The sequence below is a fragment of the Phodopus roborovskii genome, unplaced genomic scaffold (assembly GCF_943737965.1).
Source record: "Phodopus roborovskii unplaced genomic scaffold, PHOROB, whole genome shotgun sequence".
NCBI classification, from domain to species: Eukaryota; Metazoa; Chordata; class Mammalia; order Rodentia; family Cricetidae; genus Phodopus; species Phodopus roborovskii.
In genome coordinates this window covers 4,435,111-4,454,698 of record NW_026125264.1, presented here as the reverse complement: position 1 = coordinate 4,454,698, position 19,588 = coordinate 4,435,111, and the positions used below count along the sequence as shown (strand labels likewise).

General features: G+C 49.1%; 1 protein-coding gene across 1 annotated transcript in view; it reads left to right on the top strand.

Moving 5' to 3' along the window:
* The window catches only part of Pygb (glycogen phosphorylase B), a 50,095-nt gene that overhangs the window by 23,534 nt on the left and 6,973 nt on the right, over window positions 1–19,588 (top strand). Inside the window, exons 3-15 of the mRNA XM_051193965.1 lie at window positions 1,551–1,629; window positions 3,854–3,957; window positions 7,318–7,449; window positions 9,065–9,176; window positions 9,599–9,681; window positions 10,453–10,596; window positions 11,082–11,174; window positions 12,267–12,413; window positions 13,278–13,441; window positions 14,292–14,406; window positions 15,269–15,370; window positions 16,125–16,272; window positions 18,551–18,609. Coding sequence (XP_051049922.1) covers window positions 1,551–1,629; window positions 3,854–3,957; window positions 7,318–7,449; window positions 9,065–9,176; window positions 9,599–9,681; window positions 10,453–10,596; window positions 11,082–11,174; window positions 12,267–12,413; window positions 13,278–13,441; window positions 14,292–14,406; window positions 15,269–15,370; window positions 16,125–16,272; window positions 18,551–18,609 — 1,482 coding nt within the window. The remainder of the gene's footprint in view (window positions 1–1,550; window positions 1,630–3,853; window positions 3,958–7,317; window positions 7,450–9,064; window positions 9,177–9,598; window positions 9,682–10,452; window positions 10,597–11,081; window positions 11,175–12,266; window positions 12,414–13,277; window positions 13,442–14,291; window positions 14,407–15,268; window positions 15,371–16,124; window positions 16,273–18,550; window positions 18,610–19,588) is intronic.

Here is a 19,588-nt window from a genome sequence, read left to right as displayed (position 1 = left end):
TCTGGCTCTTTTGTTCTTTGTGATGCTGGGACTTGAGCATGAATCTCTGTACCAAGTGGCATTTCCCACCTCCTGGTGGCTCTGATTTGCCTTTCCTAGAGAATTTGTGTTATCTTTGAAGTCAATTTGAGTATAAATGCCCATTTTTGAGTCAGGTTGCTTGTTTCTTGATACTTAGCTTTTAGATTTCTCTGTTTATTCTGGATACTAATCTCATATCAGATATGTGGTTTATAAATATTTTCTCCCATTCCTTAAACTGTCTTTTTATTCCATTGATAGCATCCTTTGACTCACAAAGAGTAAAAGGTTTTTGTTTTATTTTGTTTTTTCCAGCCAGGATTTCTCTATTTAACAGTCCTGACTGTTCTGGTACTCACTTTGTAGACCAGGCTGGCCTCAAACACAGAGATTCACCTGCCTCAACCTCCCAAGTGCTGGGACTAAAAGTGTCTGCTACCACCTCCAAGTTAAGAGTAAAAGTTTTATATAGTATTGTTTGTTTGTTTTTCTTCTTTCCTATGCTTTTGGTGTCACATATAAAGCATTTTTTTTTAAAGGAAAGGACTTGGGAGTTGGAGAGATGATGGCTCAGTGATTTAGAGCATTTGCTGCTCATTCAGAGGACCCAAGTTTGCTTCTTAGCAAATGAGATGGCTCACAACCACCTGTAACTCCAACTCCAGGGGATCAGACACTCCCTTCTAGCCTCTGTGAGCACCTGTATACACACAGCATATACCCATAATTTCAGCAATCGGGAGGCTAAAGCAGGAGAACTGTAAGTTTGAGGCTAACCTGGGCTGCATAGGAAGTTCTTGTCTCAAACAACAACAATACTAACATAAAAGGGAAGAATGCCAAATAATTAATTCCTTGGAGAAAGAATACTATTTTAAATAAGTGGTGCTGAGACACTTGGACAACATGGCAGATAAGGAAAGTCAGACCCCTCCCTCACTCTAAGTAGACAGATTAATGAAAATGGACCACAGATCTAGCTGTAAGAGTTAACATCCAGAGGAATATGTAGAGATAAATCTTCATGACCTTGTATGGCACAGTTGTTTTTTTGTTTTTTTTTTTTTTTAACATCAAAAAGCATAATCAACAAAAGAAAAAAGTAGATACATTGAACTTCATCAAAACTATAGTTGAGCAGTTTATCAAATCTGCTCACTGTAAGTTGTTGGTCCGTAGCCTGGCAACAAGGATCTGTAGCTAATTAGCTTTTCTTTTTTCTTTAAGGATCTTACTGTGTATGTAGCCCAGGCTGGCCTTGGGTTGGGAATCCTCCTGCTTTAGCCTCCTGAGTGCTGGGGTTACAGATAGGGTGTGCACACCCCACTGGATGTATCTAATTTTGAATAGTCAGCACTAGTAGGTTTTGAAATAACCTGAAAACTTTCACTTCTGTGCATTAATTAGCATTAAGTTTTACCATTGTATTTTCAGTCTGAAAGAAGTCTGACTCAAGATTTAAATACTTTCAACTTGTTGGCAGGCAGTAGTAAACGATACTGAAATGTCACCTTTGTGTTTGATTGCAGTTGGGATTGGACTTGGAAGAGCTGGAGGAAATAGAGGAAGATGCTGGCCTTGGGAATGGCGGCCTGGGGCGGCTGGCAGGTAATCTGTTCTTGTATCTCTCTAACCTGGCTTGGTGGAGGCTCACAGGGCAAGGCCAATACCCAGTGTACTCCTGATGTCCATAAACTGGCCCCCTCAGAGGCATGGGCAAATGTGTTTGTGTCAAAAGCTTTGCCATTGTTAGAAAAAAGGGAAAATGTACATTATCTTCCAGCCAGGACACTGCATAATTATCCTGAAGCCCATTTTGCCAGCATTAGATCAGTGGTGCTAAGGTTCCCAGAGCCCTGCCCCCACCCCCCTTTTCCAGGATTCAAAAGCCAGTGCTTTGGGAATGTTGCCCATGCCCTGTGGCTCCAGCATAGTGAGCTGATGGCTCCTATCAGAATAGGACCAAGCTTTGGGCTATGCTGCTTTCTCTGGCTGCATTTGAGAACACCCACAAGTGTTATTTTCTTTGGGTATTCTACAGACGTTGGGGGACAGAACAAACTAGGTAACAAACACAGAAGCTGAAAAAGCAAGCAGCCTGGCTTTGTGGTGGGGTTCGGGAGGAAGGGAGGGTATCCAGGCCCAGCCTTTTTGGAAGTTGCCATTTTATAAACTGAGATGTGCTCTAAAATGTACTTGTGTGTATTTTAACTAAATTCTTTAAGATTTCTAAGGCATCATGTTTATCTCAAAACTGTACTTGAATCCACATTAAAAAATGACTTGCCCTGTCCACCCTACTCCCCACATGTCACAGCCTCCTCTCAGAGGCTCTGGGCCAGGCCAGGCATCGTGCTGGCTTTGAAAGTGAGCCCACTTTCAAAGCAGCTACTCTTTGCTCAACCCTCATGACACGTGGCTATCACAATCTTGCCTTGTCCTTGCTCTGTTGATGCAGAGCCTGTGTCCCTTCCTGGATGGAAGCCCCCATGTTCTTTACCAGCCTTGCAACAGCCCGTCTTCCAATCTCAGAGGGTCTGGCCTCTGCCTTGACGCCCATTGCATGTCCTTTGATACCAGGTACCTTTCTTTGTCACCTACCCTGCGTGGCTTGGACCTGGATGCCTCCTCCTTGCCCAGCCTCTTCTTTGACCTGGTGTGAGTTCATGGCAGTTTGATTGTTCAGTTTCTTCCTGGAAGAGTGAGTCTAGCACAGGAGTCCAGGCCTTCTTCATCACTTGCAGGTGTCTGCACTTGGTGAATTAGACATGTGTTTTATCTGCCAGTTTTCCTGTGGCACCCTTCCGTTTTCTCTCTTGCTTCCTTAGCCCTTTCTCCTCTCTCACACTTTTCTTGATAAAGCTAGCGATGCCTTATGTATTCCTGACAAGCATTGTACCACTGAGATCCATTTCAGCCCCCCCTTTCTAAAGCCAGGAGGTGATTTTTGGATTTGTCATTTGTTTTGAGAAAAGGTCTCACTATGTAGCCCTGACTAGTCTGAAACTTACTCTATGGACTAGGCTGGCCTGGAATTCACAGAGATTTGCTTTCTCTCCCCGCTGAATGCTGGGATTAAAGGCATGCACAACCTCATTGGCCTAAGCTAGAAATATAACACAACTTCTGCATTTTTATTCAAAACACTGTTTTATCTCTTGCTTAGGATTTTTTTTTTTTTTAAATTAACCTGATGTGTATGAGCGTTCTACTTGCATTGCATGGATGTATGTGCATGGCATGCATGCCTGGTACCTGCAGAGGTCAGGAGAGGGAGGGCATCAGATCCTCTGGAACTGCAATTAAGGGCAATCGTAAGCCACCATGTGGGTGGTGGGAAGTGAACCTGGATTCTCTGCAAGAACAGCCAGTGCTTTCTGCTGCTAAGCCACCCCTCCAGCCTCTTAGGAGGTTGGGAACAAAACAAGAGCTCCATTTGGTGACATGCTGCTGCAGCTCACATTGGGACCATAGAGGCACTGTGGAGCTTGGGTGTTTAGTATTCTGGGCCATGGGTGTACATCAGTGGCCCCGTTTCTGGATAGAGTCAGATGTGCCCCTGCCGTCAGAACTGTGGATTTGGAGTATACAGAAGACAAGCCACACATTTGTGAGCAGGCTGGCAGTGAGGAGACTTAACAGTGATCTCTAGAGTTCCTCACTTTTGCCCCCTGTTCTTGGGTGAGGGGGACTCATGTTACCTTTTGTGAAAACTGAGGTTGCTGTGGTTTTCACCAGCTCCCTGACAACTCCCTGGCTGAATCCCAGTGGAACCTTGGTCCAGCACTCTGAGTTCTGGTGATGAGCTGTGGTTTTTGGTTGAATTTTTCAGCCTGCTTCCTTGATTCGATGGCCACCCTGGGTCTAGCTGCATATGGCTACGGAATCCGCTATGAGTTTGGGATTTTCAACCAGAAGATTGTCAATGGCTGGCAGGTGGGTGAGCTTAGGTGTCTCCATTGTTTTCCAGTCTTCGTTCATATACAAAAGTGAGTGTGTGCTCTTGGAGTTCTTTTCACTGTGCTCCACACTCCCTGGGGAGAGCTAGCCAGTTCTTAGCACATCAGGAAGCAGTTGGCTCTGACTAGGCTGACCCTGTATAAGTCCTTGACAAACAGCTTCTTCATGGTGACAGGGAAGTCATGTGGGAGGACATGCTGGTTCAATTGAGCCTCGGAAGATCCCAGACAGGTACACCAACAGTGGTGGCAAGGACCCCTGAGTTATGTGCTGGTGTCCTGAGATGCTTGTATTTTCAGGGAGGGTATTGCAGTTGGGGTTCATCCACTGAGACAATCTGATAACTAGAGAAGCAAAGCCAGATATGGTGACTCATGCATGTTAATTCCAAACCCCCAAGAGGTCAGAGGCAGGGGGGTTGCCACAGGTTTGAGTCCAATCTGGCCTACTTTTTGAGTTCCAGGCTGGCTAAGCCTACAGAGCAAGACCCTGTCTCAAAACAACAGACTTGAATAGACTAGAATGATAGCAATTATTATGGCCTTGGTTCCCACTACCTTCCTTCATTCCCAGCACCATGGAGGCAGCGTTGGGTAGCAACAAGTGACAGGCAGGGCTGTGGCCTGTGGAGAGCTCTGGTGGGAGGACTGAGGAGCCTGCTACTAGTGAGGGATGGAGGGAAGGAGGGAGGGAGGGAGAGAAGAAGGAAGGCGGAGGGTGGGCCTGCTGCTGCCTGCATTTGGGAAGGTAGCTGACTTTGGGATTACTCTGTAGGATTACACCAGCTGTGGTACTGAGAAATTTCAGTGACAGAGCAGGGAATGCTGCCATAGGGTCAGAGGCAGCACTGGTCACCATGCACAGAAGAGTCTTGTTGTGAATATGAATAGAGATAGATGCACCCTAGATAATCTTTCTGTGCAAGAACCATTAACAAATCCCTCCAGAAAGGAGGCAGCTTCATTGGTAAGAGCACTTGCCTGCCATGCACAAGGCCCCGAGCTCAATCCCCAGCACTTTATAAAGTGACCATGATGCCTCACTCCTGTAATCCCAAAACTTGGGAGGAGGAGACCAAAGGACCAGGAGTTCAAGGTCACCCAGCTACATACTGAGTTTGAGGTCAGCTTGGGCTACATGAGATTCTTATCTCAAAACAAACCTTCAGAGTCAGAGTCACATGTTGGGACTTTTTTAAGTCAAGTGGGGGGGGGACCTCACTTGTTTCACTCAAACCTTTAGATTCCTAATGGGAATTTGCATGGGTTTTGCATATTCACTGATCTAGGTTTGGGAAAATGGCTGATTTAAGGATGGATGGTTTGTCCAAACAGCAGCATCCTCTAGGGCAGTGATTCTCAACCTTCCCAGTGCTGTGACCCTTTAATACAGTTCCTCATATTGACCCCCAACCATGAAATTGTTTGGTTGATACTTTATAACTATAATTTTGCCATGGTTATGAATTGCAATGTATATATCTGATATGTGATCTCTAAAGGTTGAGAACCACTGCTCTTGTGAGATGTGTCTGGTCCAGGCATTCTCATGGGCTGCTTTTTCTTTTTAAAGACAAAACCACATATAACCAAGCTGGCCTGCAACTCACTAGTAGCTGGGGCTGGCCTTGAATTCCTCATTCTCTTGTCTTTACCTCCAAGTACTGTAATTACAGGGATGAGCCACCATGCCTAACTCCGCACTGTGACTGTCTTTTTTATTTGAGGTAACTTTCCATTTTCCATCTTCATGTGTGTATCAGGTATGCATGTGTGTTTGCATGGTTTTTTTGTTTGTTTGTTTATTGTTTGGGGGGTTGGCATGTGTGTGGGTACGTGTGTGTGTGTGTGTGTGTGTGTGTGTGTGTGTGTACAAGTAGTACTGACCATCTATAATTTTTGTGGGCTCTGGGAATGTGAAATTCAGTCCCCATGCTTGCTTAGCAAGGACTTTAACTGCTGAGCCATCTCCCTGGCCTCCTTCCCATCTTAATAACAGCCCAATGTAGGGATAACGTCATTCTTGGAAGTTTCACAGTTGGGAAGCCAGCCTTACATACTATCTCCAGAACACTTATCCATTAATCATTGTGACTAGTGCTGACAGTTGTTACTCTATCTACTGTCCTGTGAGTCTGCATGCTCCTGACATTTACTGTAAGTGGAGTCATGCAGTATGTGGTGGGTGTTTGTGTGCACATGTGCCTGTCTGTCTGTCTTCTTTCCTTTCTCCCAGTTTTTTTGGATGGTTTCTCTGTGTAGCTTTGGAACCTGTCCTGGAACTTGCTCAGTAGACCAGGCTGGCCTTGAACTCACAGAGGTCCGCCTGCCTCTGCCTCCCAAGTGCTGGAATTAAAGGTGAACACCACCACCACCCAGCCTTCTTTCACTTCTATCAACATTTTTTTTTTTTTTCAAGATTCACCCCTGGTACAAGGGTATCCGTCCTTCACTGGGGTGATTTTAGTGTCTTTTTATTTAAGGTGTTGTTGCTAGAGATTTCTTGTCCTGCCATGTCCCACCGCCCTCTTTTCAGCCCCAAATAAACACACAAAGACTTATATTAATTATGAAACTGTTGGCCAATGGCTAGGGCTTCTTATTGGCTATCTCTGTGTTAATTATTGACCCATTTCTATTAATCTGTGTATTTAAATGTGGTCTTGGCTTGGCCTGTTGCTCCTTTTGGGGCTACATGTTGTCCCTCCCACTGCCTCTCTCTGCCTGTCTTTCCCAGAATTCTCATCTCCTAGTCCCACCTATCTTCCTGCCTCTATTGGCCAAACAGTGTTTTAATCATCAACCAATAAGAGAAACACATATACAGAAGGACCTCCCCCATCCTCTCCTCTTTTCTGTCTAAATAAAAAGAAGGCTTTTAGCTTGAACATAGTAAAACTATATATAACAAAACAGCTATCAAGCAAGAAACTACAGCAACAAGGTGTCTTTTTCTGAATAGTGTAGGACTTTGTTGCTTTAGTAATGTGTGTAGTTTGACTAGGTTGGAACTTCTTTTCTTTTTTTTTTAACGTATACAGTGTTTTGCCCTACTTGTATTCCTGGAGGCCAGAAGAAGGCACCATATTTCATTATAGATGGTTGTGAGCCACCATGTGGTTACTGAGAATTGAACTCAGGACCTCTGGAAGAACAGCCAGTGTGCTTAACTTCTGAGCCACCCCCAGCCCCTGGGTTGGAACTTTTGACTGGGTGTTTTGGTGCCAGGCACTGTGCAGTCTCTACATTCTGCACGTCCAGGCCAAGAGCGGGGTTAGTTTGTTGGCATTTTCTCCTCCGTATTGAGCATGTCCTTCCTGGCTGCCTGCCTCTCCAGGTTGAAGAAGCTGATGACTGGCTGCGCTATGGGAACCCGTGGGAGAAAGCTCGGCCCGAGTACATGATACCTGTGCACTTCTACGGGAGAGTAGAACATACCCCTGATGGTGTCCTGTGGCTGGACACACAGGTAAGAAGACCCAGCCCAGGGATACCCTGCTATTGAGCAAGAGGGCTTCCCTGAGTGAGGGCTTTTGCTATCACCTTGACTTCATTTTGGGAGTCAGGGGACATACTGCTGCTTCCTTGGAGGACTTAAGGTAAAACCCAAGGAAGGAAATATTCTCCCATATACATTAATGTTTGCACTTTGGTGGGTGTTCTTTGCTGTAGACTATGATGTATCTCATACAGCAGTCTTACAGTTTAGCCATTGCTGTGTGTTGGGGTTGATGCTGGCAGCCAGAATGTTCTTACACTACTAGATGACACAGTACTAGAGTTTAGTGACAGAGCTCTGGATCCTGATGGGGAGAAAGGCATTGGCTCTGGGAGGATGAGAACAGCTCCCAGATCAATCACAGAGCAGTGACTACCGCTATCTCCTGGTACCACTTTCGACCCACAGCTCTGTGTAGTGTCTGAGCCAGTCAAGCTCCTGGTGGGTGTGCTAGGCCTTGGCCAGTGTCTCTCTCTCCCAGCTGGCCCCAGTGTGGTGCTGGTCTGGGAAGATGTAGTGCAAAAGAGCCAATCCACTCTCGGGTTGGAAGCACACACCTTGCTCCCTGGAGAAGGGGGAGCATCCTGGAAGAGGGGAGTGCAGGGAACAAGGTAAGAATAGTGAGCCTCAGCTAGCTGTGATGTAGAAGGATGAGCAGACATGGGAGCCTGGCGGCTAGGAAATTCTTTGATATTCTGTAACAGAGTTTTAAATAGGAAGCGTAGATCTAGAGCAGTCTAGAGCCAGAACAGTTTACTGTACAGACACGAAAGCAGAGAAGCAAGCCTGTGTTCTTAATGTGTGTGTTTGTGATGATTGCTCAGTGTGCATGATGAGGGCCTTAGCTCTGAAGACTGTGGACAGGTAGTGGGTGCCTGACTGGGACCTGTCCTCTGTAAGATGAGCATTTGTAGGACAGGAGATAGGCTTGGCAGCAGATAGGAAGAGAAAAGTGATACCTGCGTTACTCCTGGTGACCCAGACACACTGTCCTTTGGGGTTGTCAACTAACTGCTTGGCTGGCTTGGCAAGGAGAGACTATGGCAGAGTGGCTGTGTTTCTGTCTGGGCTGATTTAGGTACATAGAGGGTACGGTCAAGGCACCCAACAAGAGGAATATTGCCAAAGATGTCAGAAAGTGGGAGCAGGTGTCGGTAGGAGTTAGCCAGGGTCTGGACTTGCCAAAGCAGAGTGGGTGAGGAGAGAGCATGGGTTATGGGGTAGGAGGGGGTGCTTGTGCTGTGGCACCTTGAGAGGCCAGCATAGGGGGATTATTGAGTTGCTGCCAGTACCAAAGTAGATGAAGCTGGGAGACGGGTGTGGTTGGGAAAGATGTCAGAGTGTGGCTGCCGTCCTTCTCTGATGGCCTTGCTCAGGATGTCTAGATGGCACCCTGAGAGTGTAGGGGTGGCACCCTGGCAAGTGTTCTGACAGGTGAGTGAGTTTATGCAGGAGGGGGGAGGTAGGAGTCTGGGAGCAGGTGGGTCAGGGACTGTGGGGAGCTAGAGCTGTCCTGCCAGGGGATGGTGGCTGGGCAGGAGGGGGTCTTTGTTGACTCATCCCTAAGTGTGCTTTCTGTGGTCAGGTGGTACTTGCCATGCCCTACGACACCCCAGTGCCTGGATATAAGAACAACACTGTCAACACCATGAGGCTCTGGTCTGCCAAGGCACCCAATGACTTCAAGCTGAAGGATTGTAAGTTCCCACCATGGCTCCTGTGCGCTTGTCTGTTTAGATGTTTTATACAAACACAAGGCCCTCACTAGTGCTCTCCCTATTTTTATACTCTCTGCTGGGATGGAGCATCTTGTGAAGTGTGTGCCTCTTACATTCCCCCTGCAAACAGGGTGGATAGGATGCCAGGCTCTAGGCAGCCAGGGTCATGATCATTCAAACCTTATGTCCCCAAGAAAAGAGCTGGGGCTTGGTAGTGTGCAGTGGGAATGAGGCACTATGAGACAGGAGATGGCTGCTCTGTGGTGATGAGTTGAGGATGGCAGCGGCCAAGGGCATCTCAGACTCCTCCAGGAAGCTGCCGAGCAGCTGTAGCTGCCACACTTCACGAGACCCGTGGGCCTGCACGGAGGCTGTACTGACTGGGTGCTGTCTCTCCTTAGTCAACGTTGGGGACTACATCGAAGCTGTCCTGGACAGGAACTTGGCTGAGAACATCTCCAGGGTCCTGTATCCCAATGACAACGTGAGTGGCTAATGTGACTCTCTCTAAAGTGTAGACATGTAAGCTGGAGACCTGTGTATACATGGGGTGGTAGCACCCATCTTGCAGCAATGCCGTGACGTGTTTAGAAGCATGTTACCACATGCCTGCCACACGCTAGTCTGTGGTCACAGCTGGATTCTCTGCTCCCACCTGGGTCTAGTGTCTGGTGGCTTGAGGAGCCCTGGAAGGGACATAGCTCAGTGGTAGACTTTATGTTTAACATGTCCAAAGATTTGGGCTCAGTCCCCAACACCAAAAATAAGCCACCAGAATTTGCCTATCTTGATCGGTTATGCACCCTTTAAAGTGGAATTTTTCTTTTCTCAAAGTAATCTGTGCACATCAGTGCAGGAGGCCAAAACCAAATGCTCCTGTCCCTGGAGACTGGGGACTTTCTAGAACTTCAGGGGTGGGGTGTCTCCTGATGTCTGTCTTGAGAACTGGTTCTGAGTAGCTATGGCACTCCTCATAGCTAGGCTTGTCACTCTCATTGATAGACCAAACACCTTGTAATTAGGTGACCTTGTGCTGCAGGTGTGTATGCAGGCCTTGCCGTCAGGCAGGCTGGTTTTGACCATGCAGTTGTTAAGCCTGCCACCTTGAGGAGGGCACTGACCTGGCCCTAGAGGGATAAGCATGGGAGATAGGGGCAAGCAAATGCAAGGCTCCTGTAGAGCATCAGTCTTGGAGTTACTGGGTTGGTGGAGTTACTGGGTTGGTGTTGGCTGCCACAACAGTGCTGTTTTGCAGTTCTTTGAGGGCAAGGAGCTACGGCTGAAGCAGGAGTACTTTGTGGTGGCTGCCACCCTTCAGGACATCATTCGAAGGTTCAAATCCTCCAGATTCGGCTGCAGGGACCCAGTAAGAACCTGTTTCGAGACGTTCCCAGACAAGGTCTGTAAAAGGAGTGAGTTCATTGTCATAGGGATGGGACATGGTTGGGCTTCTGAGGGCTCGTGTTTGGGAGGGGCAGGAGGAAGAGGGCATTGTGTCCTGAGTCTCTTCCAAAACCAGTGCAGCCCCAGTGTGTCTGAGGTGGAGGCAGGGAGGTCACTGTGAAAGGCTCCTGATGTGTGTGACAGACATCGAAGTAATTCTAAACAAAACTGTCCCATCTGAGATGAGGGGAAAGTGGCCTGCGAGAGTGCCACATCCTGAAGTCCCTTCTGCACACATCTGCCCCAGGTTGCAGCTACATGAGGGGACAGTTGACTGCAGGTCACAACTACCTGCAGAGCCAGCAGCACCCTCCTGGTGCCTCTAAGCTAAGCTCTTGGGATCCTCCAGAGTGCATTCCTAGACTGGTTCCTTCATACCCTGGCTCACCCCTTCAGGTGCCAGGGGCGAGACTACTGAACAGCCCCCTTCCTGGACTCTAGGTAGCCATTCAGCTGAACGATACCCACCCAGCGCTCTCCATTCCTGAGCTCATGCGGATCCTGGTGGATGTGGAGAAGGTAGACTGGGATAAGGTGAGTGTGAGGAAGACAGTGTCCTCCTTCGACCAGTCTGGGTGACACCAGATCGGGTGACAGCATCCTTGCTAGACCCCAAGCTGTGCCACACATAGTGATTGTGGGCTGGGCTAGTCCAGGAAGTAGTGCCTTTTCCCCAGCCTCAGGAGTGTCTGGTTCCAGGAAATGGATGCTCTGTGGGATAGATGCATGGTGGACAAGGGTAACAGGACAGACAAGACAAGCATAAATACTCTAGGAATCTTGTACATGTTTTTTTCCCTTGAAGTTGGCCGAGCATGGTGGTGCATGCCTTAATCCCCAGCACTTGGGAGACAGAGGCAGGTGGATGAATTTGAGGCCTGGTCTACATAGTGAGTTCCGGGCCAGCCTGGGCTATATAGTGATATTCTGTTTCAGAAACAATAGCAAAACAACCTAGAAGTGTTAAGCTTTCAGAAATATATTAGTTGGCTATGGTGGTGAAATCTATAAATGACCACTCAGGAGATTGAAGGAGGAAGGTAGTAAGTTCAAACCCAGCCTGGGCTGCATGGTGAGGAAAAGGAGCTGGAAGGTCTGCAGCGTTTCATATTTGGAGGCTGTCTGGGGGCTCCATTTCCCTTGCTCCTCTTCTTTGGTACAGCAGCGCCTTCTTGGTTGAGCTTTAACTAGATCATCAGAAAACCATAAGGCCGTTTTCTTGTTCCTTTTCAGAAACCAGAGCCCCTCTCTGGCCTGAGGGTGTAAATTCCCCTTGAGGCTATACCTGGGGATGGCAGGCCACAGGGTAACCAGTGTCCTCTGCACTGTGGGTGTCAGACATTTTAATGGAAGCTAGCAGAAAACTGCCCCATTGTCTGATAGTTCACCAACAGCAGAGGGATTGCAAAGGAGAAATTAAAAGGTAATCGTCGGAGAGTAGGGTCAGGGAATAGGGTCTGTCAAGTGTGTTTACGTGTGTGAGATGTGAGGGTTAGGTGATCACGTCAGTGTGGTGACTGGCCTGGGCTGATCACATGCCTGGGGAGCAGAGAGCAGGGATGGAATGAGGGTCTTCCCTCTTGGCTGCATTGAGCGCCTGTGACATCTGCTGCTCTCGATGTGTAGGCCTGGGAGATCACCAAGAAGACCTGTGCGTACACCAACCACACGGTGCTGCCCGAGGCCTTGGAGCGCTGGCCAGTGTCCATGTTTGAGAAGCTGCTGCCTCGGCACCTGGACATCATCTACGCCATCAACCAGAGGCACTTAGATGTGAGCTTGGGTGGGGGGCAGTAGGGATTGGACAACACACAATAGCTCCAGCACACTGGCCTCATCCTGCCTGGCAGAGGAGGTATTTTACTGTGAGGACTAAGGACCGTCACCTGGCAGAGCTCCTGGTTGGCCTGTGAGACCCTTGCTCTGTATATGAGAAGCAGCGAATGCAGATCTGTTTTTTTTTTTTTAAGGTCCATTCTGAGCAGGCTGTGAATCTGAGTGTCTTTCCTGGATTGCACTGGAGGTGTCCTGACAGCTCCAGGCAATTCAGAAACAGAACCCATGTTCTCTATTATCCACAGAGAAGATGGTGGTGTATGAGCAGGGAAATCTCTGGTTTGGGGTAATTGCCATGCCTTTGCATGTGTGTAATGCTGGGGATGAATTCAGGTCTTTGAGCTTGCTGTGCAATCATTTTGTCACCAAGCCATACCCCAGCCTTTTTGTGACTGCTTCAACCTTTTGGGGGAGAGAACAGCTATCCCCCTATTTAAGTATAGCTTAATGCTGCTCAGGCCAATGGGGTACATGACCTAACTCTCCCCTCATAAACTGGTTGGCACTCTCCTACCCCACTGGTGTCCCAGCTTCCTTGTAACAGCTCTATTAGTCCCAGGGCCTTATCTGGGTGAAATATGCAATTCAGGGCCCCCACGAGCACATCTGAGCCAGGTTTTGTGTGAGGACACTGGGATAAGTGGCTAGTTTCGGGGACGCTGGTTTTCAGGGCTGGACCTTGCAGCCACTTGATTGGCAGCTGCAGACCTTCCTGTAGGCATGGCGGCTGTTCCTCACTGGTGGGCACCTCCGTTGCTGTGGGATGTTCAGACTCTCTCTGTCCTGTGCTCTTGTCTCCAGCACGTGGCTGCCCTGTTTCCTGGGGATGTGGACCGCTTGAGGAGGATGTCCGTGATTGAGGAAGGGGACTGCAAGAGAATCAACATGGCACACCTGTGTGTGATTGGGTCCCATGCGGTGAACGGTGTGGCAAGGATTCACTCCGAGATTGTGAAGCAGTCTGTGTGAGTGAGGGGCTCTTCACCAAGCCTAGGGGGCTTCCTCTTCCAAGCCCAGCTTGGATTTGTCCGCTACACATTCCATGACCAAGGAGTGTGGCACATAGCCCCCATGCCACTAAGTCACTTTTGGACGTAGTGAAGCTGCCCAAAGCCCCCACCACATCACACACCACTTGGTGACATTGGGGAGACATCTTTCTCTACTGCCAGGAGTCACTCCTCTAGTGCTCCTGCCTCCTTAAAGTGTCCAGTTACGCTGCATCTGCTGCTGGTTGGGTAATGTGGATGCCCCACATGGGGCTGAGTATCTGGGACCCGCGATGTGGTGACGAGTGTGACAGCTGAGGATTTCTTCCTCCAAGTCTTTCACCAGAGTGTGTAATACCTACCACAACTACCAGTCGGGCAGCACCGTGGGTGCAGGGTCCTTAGCCACATCATTGAAGCCCTCCTGTGTTCTGGGGCTTGGCCCAGCACTTTGTGTATTTTTCCCCATAACCGACTTGTGAGTTGGGTGTCTTTTCAGCGTACATGGAAAGTGAGCGCCAGAGTGTGAGCTCTCTTGCCTGCTGTCTCCACACTTATGGCCTTGACTGTTCCTTATAGATCTGTCTGGAGACAGCCAAGTCCAAATGCCTAGGACATGATAGTCACACAAGCCACAGCCACACGTGGCAGCCATGTGCTGCCTCAGTGCTACCACTCCAGCTCTCAGTGGCGGCACATCCTTGTCACGATTCAGAAGATCCAGCGGCTGAGCTCTGGGGCTCTCGGGAGGCTTGTGAAGGCCTTACAGTCTTGGTCTCGCCTGGTTTAAAACAGCCTTTGTGACAAGTCCCTGCTTTGTTTGCAGTTTTAAGGACTTTTATGAGTTAGAGCCAGAGAAGTTCCAGAATAAGACCAATGGGATCACACCCCGACGGTGGCTGTTGCTGTGCAACCCGGGGCTGGCAGACGTCATTGTGGAGGTGAGTCTCTGGCCTTGCTCTGTGTCCTGTGAGATACCTAGGCTGCCTCCCCTCCCACCCCAAAGAGGCTCACCAAGCTTTTCTCAGAGTGGCTGTTGAACTAGTAGGGATATTTCTTTCATGTCCAGCAGTGGCCCTGGTACATGAGCAGTAGAGACCCCTCTGCACACCTAGTGGTCCGGCTCTGGCTGTGTGCCAGCTTGAAAGCTAGCCTGGGCTTTGGGAAGGCCTGGGATGTGGCCTACACCAGCCTAAGAGGACTAGAAGCTGTTCCCCAAGCATCCTAGGTCCCTAATCACATGCTGATTGATATGTGTCAGACCTTGTGCTGCAGTTAGGTCTTCTGAGCATACTTAAGGCCTCCCTTGTAGGCTGGGAAATACGATCCACCTGCAACTCTGTAGGCTAGGGGCAGGGAGCAGCTTCTCTGGGGACAAGTCTGGTACAGTGCTCAGGCCCCCAAGGGGTCTGGAAGCCAGTGCAGTATCCATACATCACCAGGCCTCTTGCGGGGAGAGGTGGGGAGAGCCCTTGTGGGAGGCAGACAGCAGGAAGGCCCTTAATGGGATGCAGGCCCTTAATGAGAAGGCAAGTTGGGAGGAAGAATTGTTCTGCTAGTCCAGAGTTGTCACCTGTGATAGGGTGTCTCAAACAGGAAATACTGGAAAGTGGGGACTGGCAAGGCCAGTGAGTTTGTTGTGTCTTAGTGGCTGTACTACTGTGGGCATGAGAGAGGGTGGCATGAGGGCCCAGCTTTGCAGACAGATCCCAGGGAAAGTAGGATGAAAGGTGTGAGATGGAGGGACAAGCTCCACGATGGCTCAGGCATGGTGAAGAGAACTCGTGTGTCCTCCTAACCCAGAGAATCGGGGAAGGTTTCCTGACTGATCTGAGCCAACTGAAGAAGCTGCTGTCACTGGTCGACGATGAGGCCTTCATCAGAGACATAGCCAAGATCAAGCAGGTAGGCTTCCCAGGTCTGCCGTCCGCCTGGGACCTGGGTAGGCACCCAGGAGCCGGGGCCAGGACCTACCTCGGCTCTCCAGAAGGACCCGTTTATCTTCACGCTGTTAACACGTGGGTGAATGGAGCCTTGCCACATGAGCCTTCACCTCACTCTGCTCTTCATCCACACATGTGGGAAAGCCTCTGGGCGCCAGAGACATTCCATTTTCATCTGGGAGAGCTGAGGTTGTGGCCTCCACTCGACCCCAGCCAGTCACAGGGCCACCAGTTCATCAGAATTCCCCTATGGTGTCATCTGGCAGGGATGTTGGTGCCAGCATTTAGGGCAGCAGAAAGTTGTGTCTTGAGTGTCCATGGTAGTTGGTAGGGCAGTTTCCAAGGCCCTCTCCCCAGTCACTTCTCTCCCATGGTGCCTCACTCCCTTGGACTCTTGCTTGCTTTTTGTGCCTGCAGGACACGCTTATGGTTCCCTTTATTTTGTTTTCCTTTCTCTGCATAGCTCCAGACTTGTACTTGGCCCTAGTTTTAATTTTTGTGTGGCCGGCACAGCCTTCTTCATTGTCCTCCATATCTCCCTACTCCCTACTCTCCCCTAATGCCAGCTTTGCCCCTGGCCCTGGTCTCTAGGCCCCCAGTGTTGTCCATGCTGGTTTCTGGAGAGCCAAGGGTCTTCTTGGGTCAGGTGGGAAGTGGGGCTTGGGAGAGCTGACAGGCAGTTCTGGTGTGTATACAGCCAGCGTCTTGTTTCTCAGGAAAACAAGCTGAAGTTCTCTGCCCTGCTGGAGAAGGACTACAAGGTGAAGATCAACCCTGATTCCATGTTTGATGTTCACGTGAAGAGGATCCATGAGTACAAGCGACAGCTGCTTAACTGTCTGCATGTCATCACCCTGTACAACAGTGAGTTCCAGGTCCCCATTGCCAAGATGTCCTCCCCTCAGGAGCCCAGGCGGTCCAGGACTGGATCCTCCACCCCTGCCGTGTGTGTGTGTGTGTGTGTGTGTGTGTGTGTGTGTGTGTGTGTGTGTGTGTGTGTGTGTGTCAGGGGCGGGGGGAGGGAGAGAGGTTCCTTTTGAGCCACAGCTGGGTTTTCTCAGTGCTCAGTGTTGGACTGGTTCATGAGGCTCATGGTTGTTTTGTTTGTTTGTGTATTTGTTTTGTTTTTTGTGGGGGCAGGGAACAGTGTGTTGAACTTCAGTGCAGTGGGTCTTTGTAGAGTTCCCAGGCAAGCCTCATGTTCATTTTAGTCTTTAGTTTTTGTTCTAAGCTTTTTAATTTGATAATGAGTTTTGTCTTGTTTGGAAAGGCTGTGTGGGCTCCAAACTCAGGTCATCTGGAAGAGCAGCCAGTGCTCTTAACCACTGAGCCATCTCTCCAGCCTGCTCTCTGCTTTTCTTGATCATATAAATGACTTATTCTTTGTAGTATCTTGGTGCTTGAGCCTCCTGGCCACTTCTTCCTGGAGCCTGGGATGCCTGGGTGCCCAGGAGGATGCTGTAGGAGATTCCTCTTCCAGGGCGGTTTTCCTCCTGGATCTGAGCCATGTTTCCTTAACACATGGCCTTGTGGGTATTCCAGCTGAGGTCTGGCCCACCCCAAATCAGGGCCTGTAATATTCCTGAGACCCTGCTGTCCTCCACCCCCTGATGGCCTTGATAGGAGTTACTAAGTAATCTGAAGTTTGTCTGCTGTCCACTTTAGTAGTTGTGGTGAAATTGTCCTGGCGGGAGGGAGTTGTTTTTTACTTTTTAACTAAGAGGAAGGGTCTTGCTATGTGGTTGTCCAGGCTGGTCCTGAACTCCTTGGCTTTAAAAAAAAAAAAAAAAAAAAAAAAAAAATCCTTTCTCAGCCTTTCAAATGTCTGGCCGATAGGTGTGGCCACCTTGCTCAGCCTCCTTTTTACTGTTACCTTTTCTTCATGTTACTCTGCCTAATTTCCAGAAGTGGGAAGTTCTGTTCCCATGGAACCGAAGGGAACCCCACTCCTTAGCTTTGGCTACTGAACGACTGTCTGGGGATGCTTGTTGTAGACTCCGTCACCCCTGATTGAAATGTGTGGATGGATGGGTTTGAACTGGCCACTGTGGCTCAGCCCTCTGACTAGATATCTGCAGAACAGTGTCAAGTGCGAGCCTCCCAGCCACGAAGTATGCTCTGTGACAAAACACTTGAGACAACCAGCTTCTAAGGAGGGAAGACTGTTCCAGCTCATGGTTGGGCTCAGGGTTTCAGGCCCTGGTCAGTTGATCCAGTGTTGGCACCATATCGCACAGTGGGAACACATGGACAAAGAGGCTGTTCATTTCATGACAGCCAGGAGACAGGAGAAGGCCTCTCTCAATGTCCCCTTCAAGGCCACACCTCTGGTGATCTAACTTCCTTCCACGAGGTTCCCCAGGCTCCGTCCATCACTTCCTCATGGCAGTGCATGCTGGCGACTAGGCCTTTGGTACAGGAGGCAAAGGAGGCTTGGGAGGCATTTCCAAACGACAGCATGCACAGCCACACACAGGCAGCGGGGAGACTTTCATGCTTCAAGGGCAGACGATGCCAGACCACAGTCTCGAGGTCCCCTCCTTTCTCAGTATCATCAAAATGATGTGTCTAAAATGTGTCTTAAGGACTGGCGAGAAGGCCCAGCATTTCCGCAGAACCCTGAAAACCTGATTCTATCCCTGACTGCAGAAGAGAACCAACCTCCACATGCAGATGGTGACACGTGCACACCCACGTTCACACACATGCACATAGTAATAATAGCAAAATAGCAAAAATTTTAAAAAATTAAAAAAAAAAAAAAAAAGGAAAATAGGTTTTGAGAACACAGTGCCTGTCTCATACAGGCCTTTGACTCCTTGTGACCACAGACAGCTCCCGGGTTAACTTTTTTTTTTTTTTTTTTTTTTTGGAATGATATGGGTGACTTTCCTCAAGCTCGGGATACTTCATAAATTGTCATCAATCATCCTGGATAGCCTTCTCCACCAGCCTGGCATGCAATTGCAGAGCTTAGGAGAGGCCTTGTTCCCCTGAGAGACAGGTTCCTGGAGGTATTAGAGCCACAGCTGTGTATGTTCTAGATGAAAACACAGTCTGATGAATGTGCCTCTTGATAGGTCACCCTGGGGAGCTGGGCAGGGACCATCTGGTAAAGTTGCCTCTTCTGTTTGCCCTCCAGGAATAAAGAAGGATCCAGCCAAGGCTTTTGTGCCCAGGACCGTTATGATCGGGGGCAAGGTGAGGTAACCCCCTCCTCTCTCCTTGTCTTGATGCTGGACCTGGAAACACATACATTCTTGACAGCCTACTCAAAAAGCAGATGTCACTACACATGTAGCCCCTAACCATGAGGAGCCAGGCTGAGGCAAGGAGCCTTTTACACAATTAATAGAATATGAGGGAGATGGATTCAAGCCTGCTGGCCTCACTCATAGGAGTTAGGGGATCCCCAGCCCCAAGGGCTGGATCCCAGGGGCTATATGGAACACACCCCACTCCCTATCCCAACCCCGGCACATCCTTTCTCTGCCTCCAGGATTTCACAGTGCAATGGTGGTTGTGGCTGTCACCTGCCACACATGCACTGTGACACATTCCAGGGATAGCAGACGTGTTTGCCACTTCCTTGTACTCAGCTGGTAGCCGGGTCTTGTCAGAGGATATGAGCTGTTGGGGTACAGTTTCTTTTTGAGAGACTGCCCTGGGACAGTCTCTCACGGCCACGATGGCATTCCTGCTGTTTCTGGCATTCCGTGGCTGCAGTGAGAGACACGGGTGCTGCCCTTGGCCACAAGACATCCTCTCCTCTGGGATTAGGATCTGGAGGGTCAGGCTCACCTGTTTGGTCTCTGTCCACACCTAGCACCTGGTATTTTGGAAGCAAATTTGGATGGCATACTGCTTTGTTAGTACTTTAGTATCTACAGTCCAAAGCAATGTGGACTTTTAGGAAAGTTTTGTTCAAGTATTAAAATGACTAAACTTAAAGAAAAGGAGAAAGGAGTACAGAACATCCTTCTCACCACTGCAGAATGGAGTCCAAATAATATACTTTATTCTGTATTTACTGTCCATCTGCACATAGATGCTCTCTATAACCACAAGATGGTTTAGATTCTCAGCATCACTGTGAAGTGAGCAGAAGCCAAGACACTTGAGCAAAGGCAAGCTCTTCCCTTTCTCCAACACCAGCAGGGCCACTGCAGGTGTGACCTCC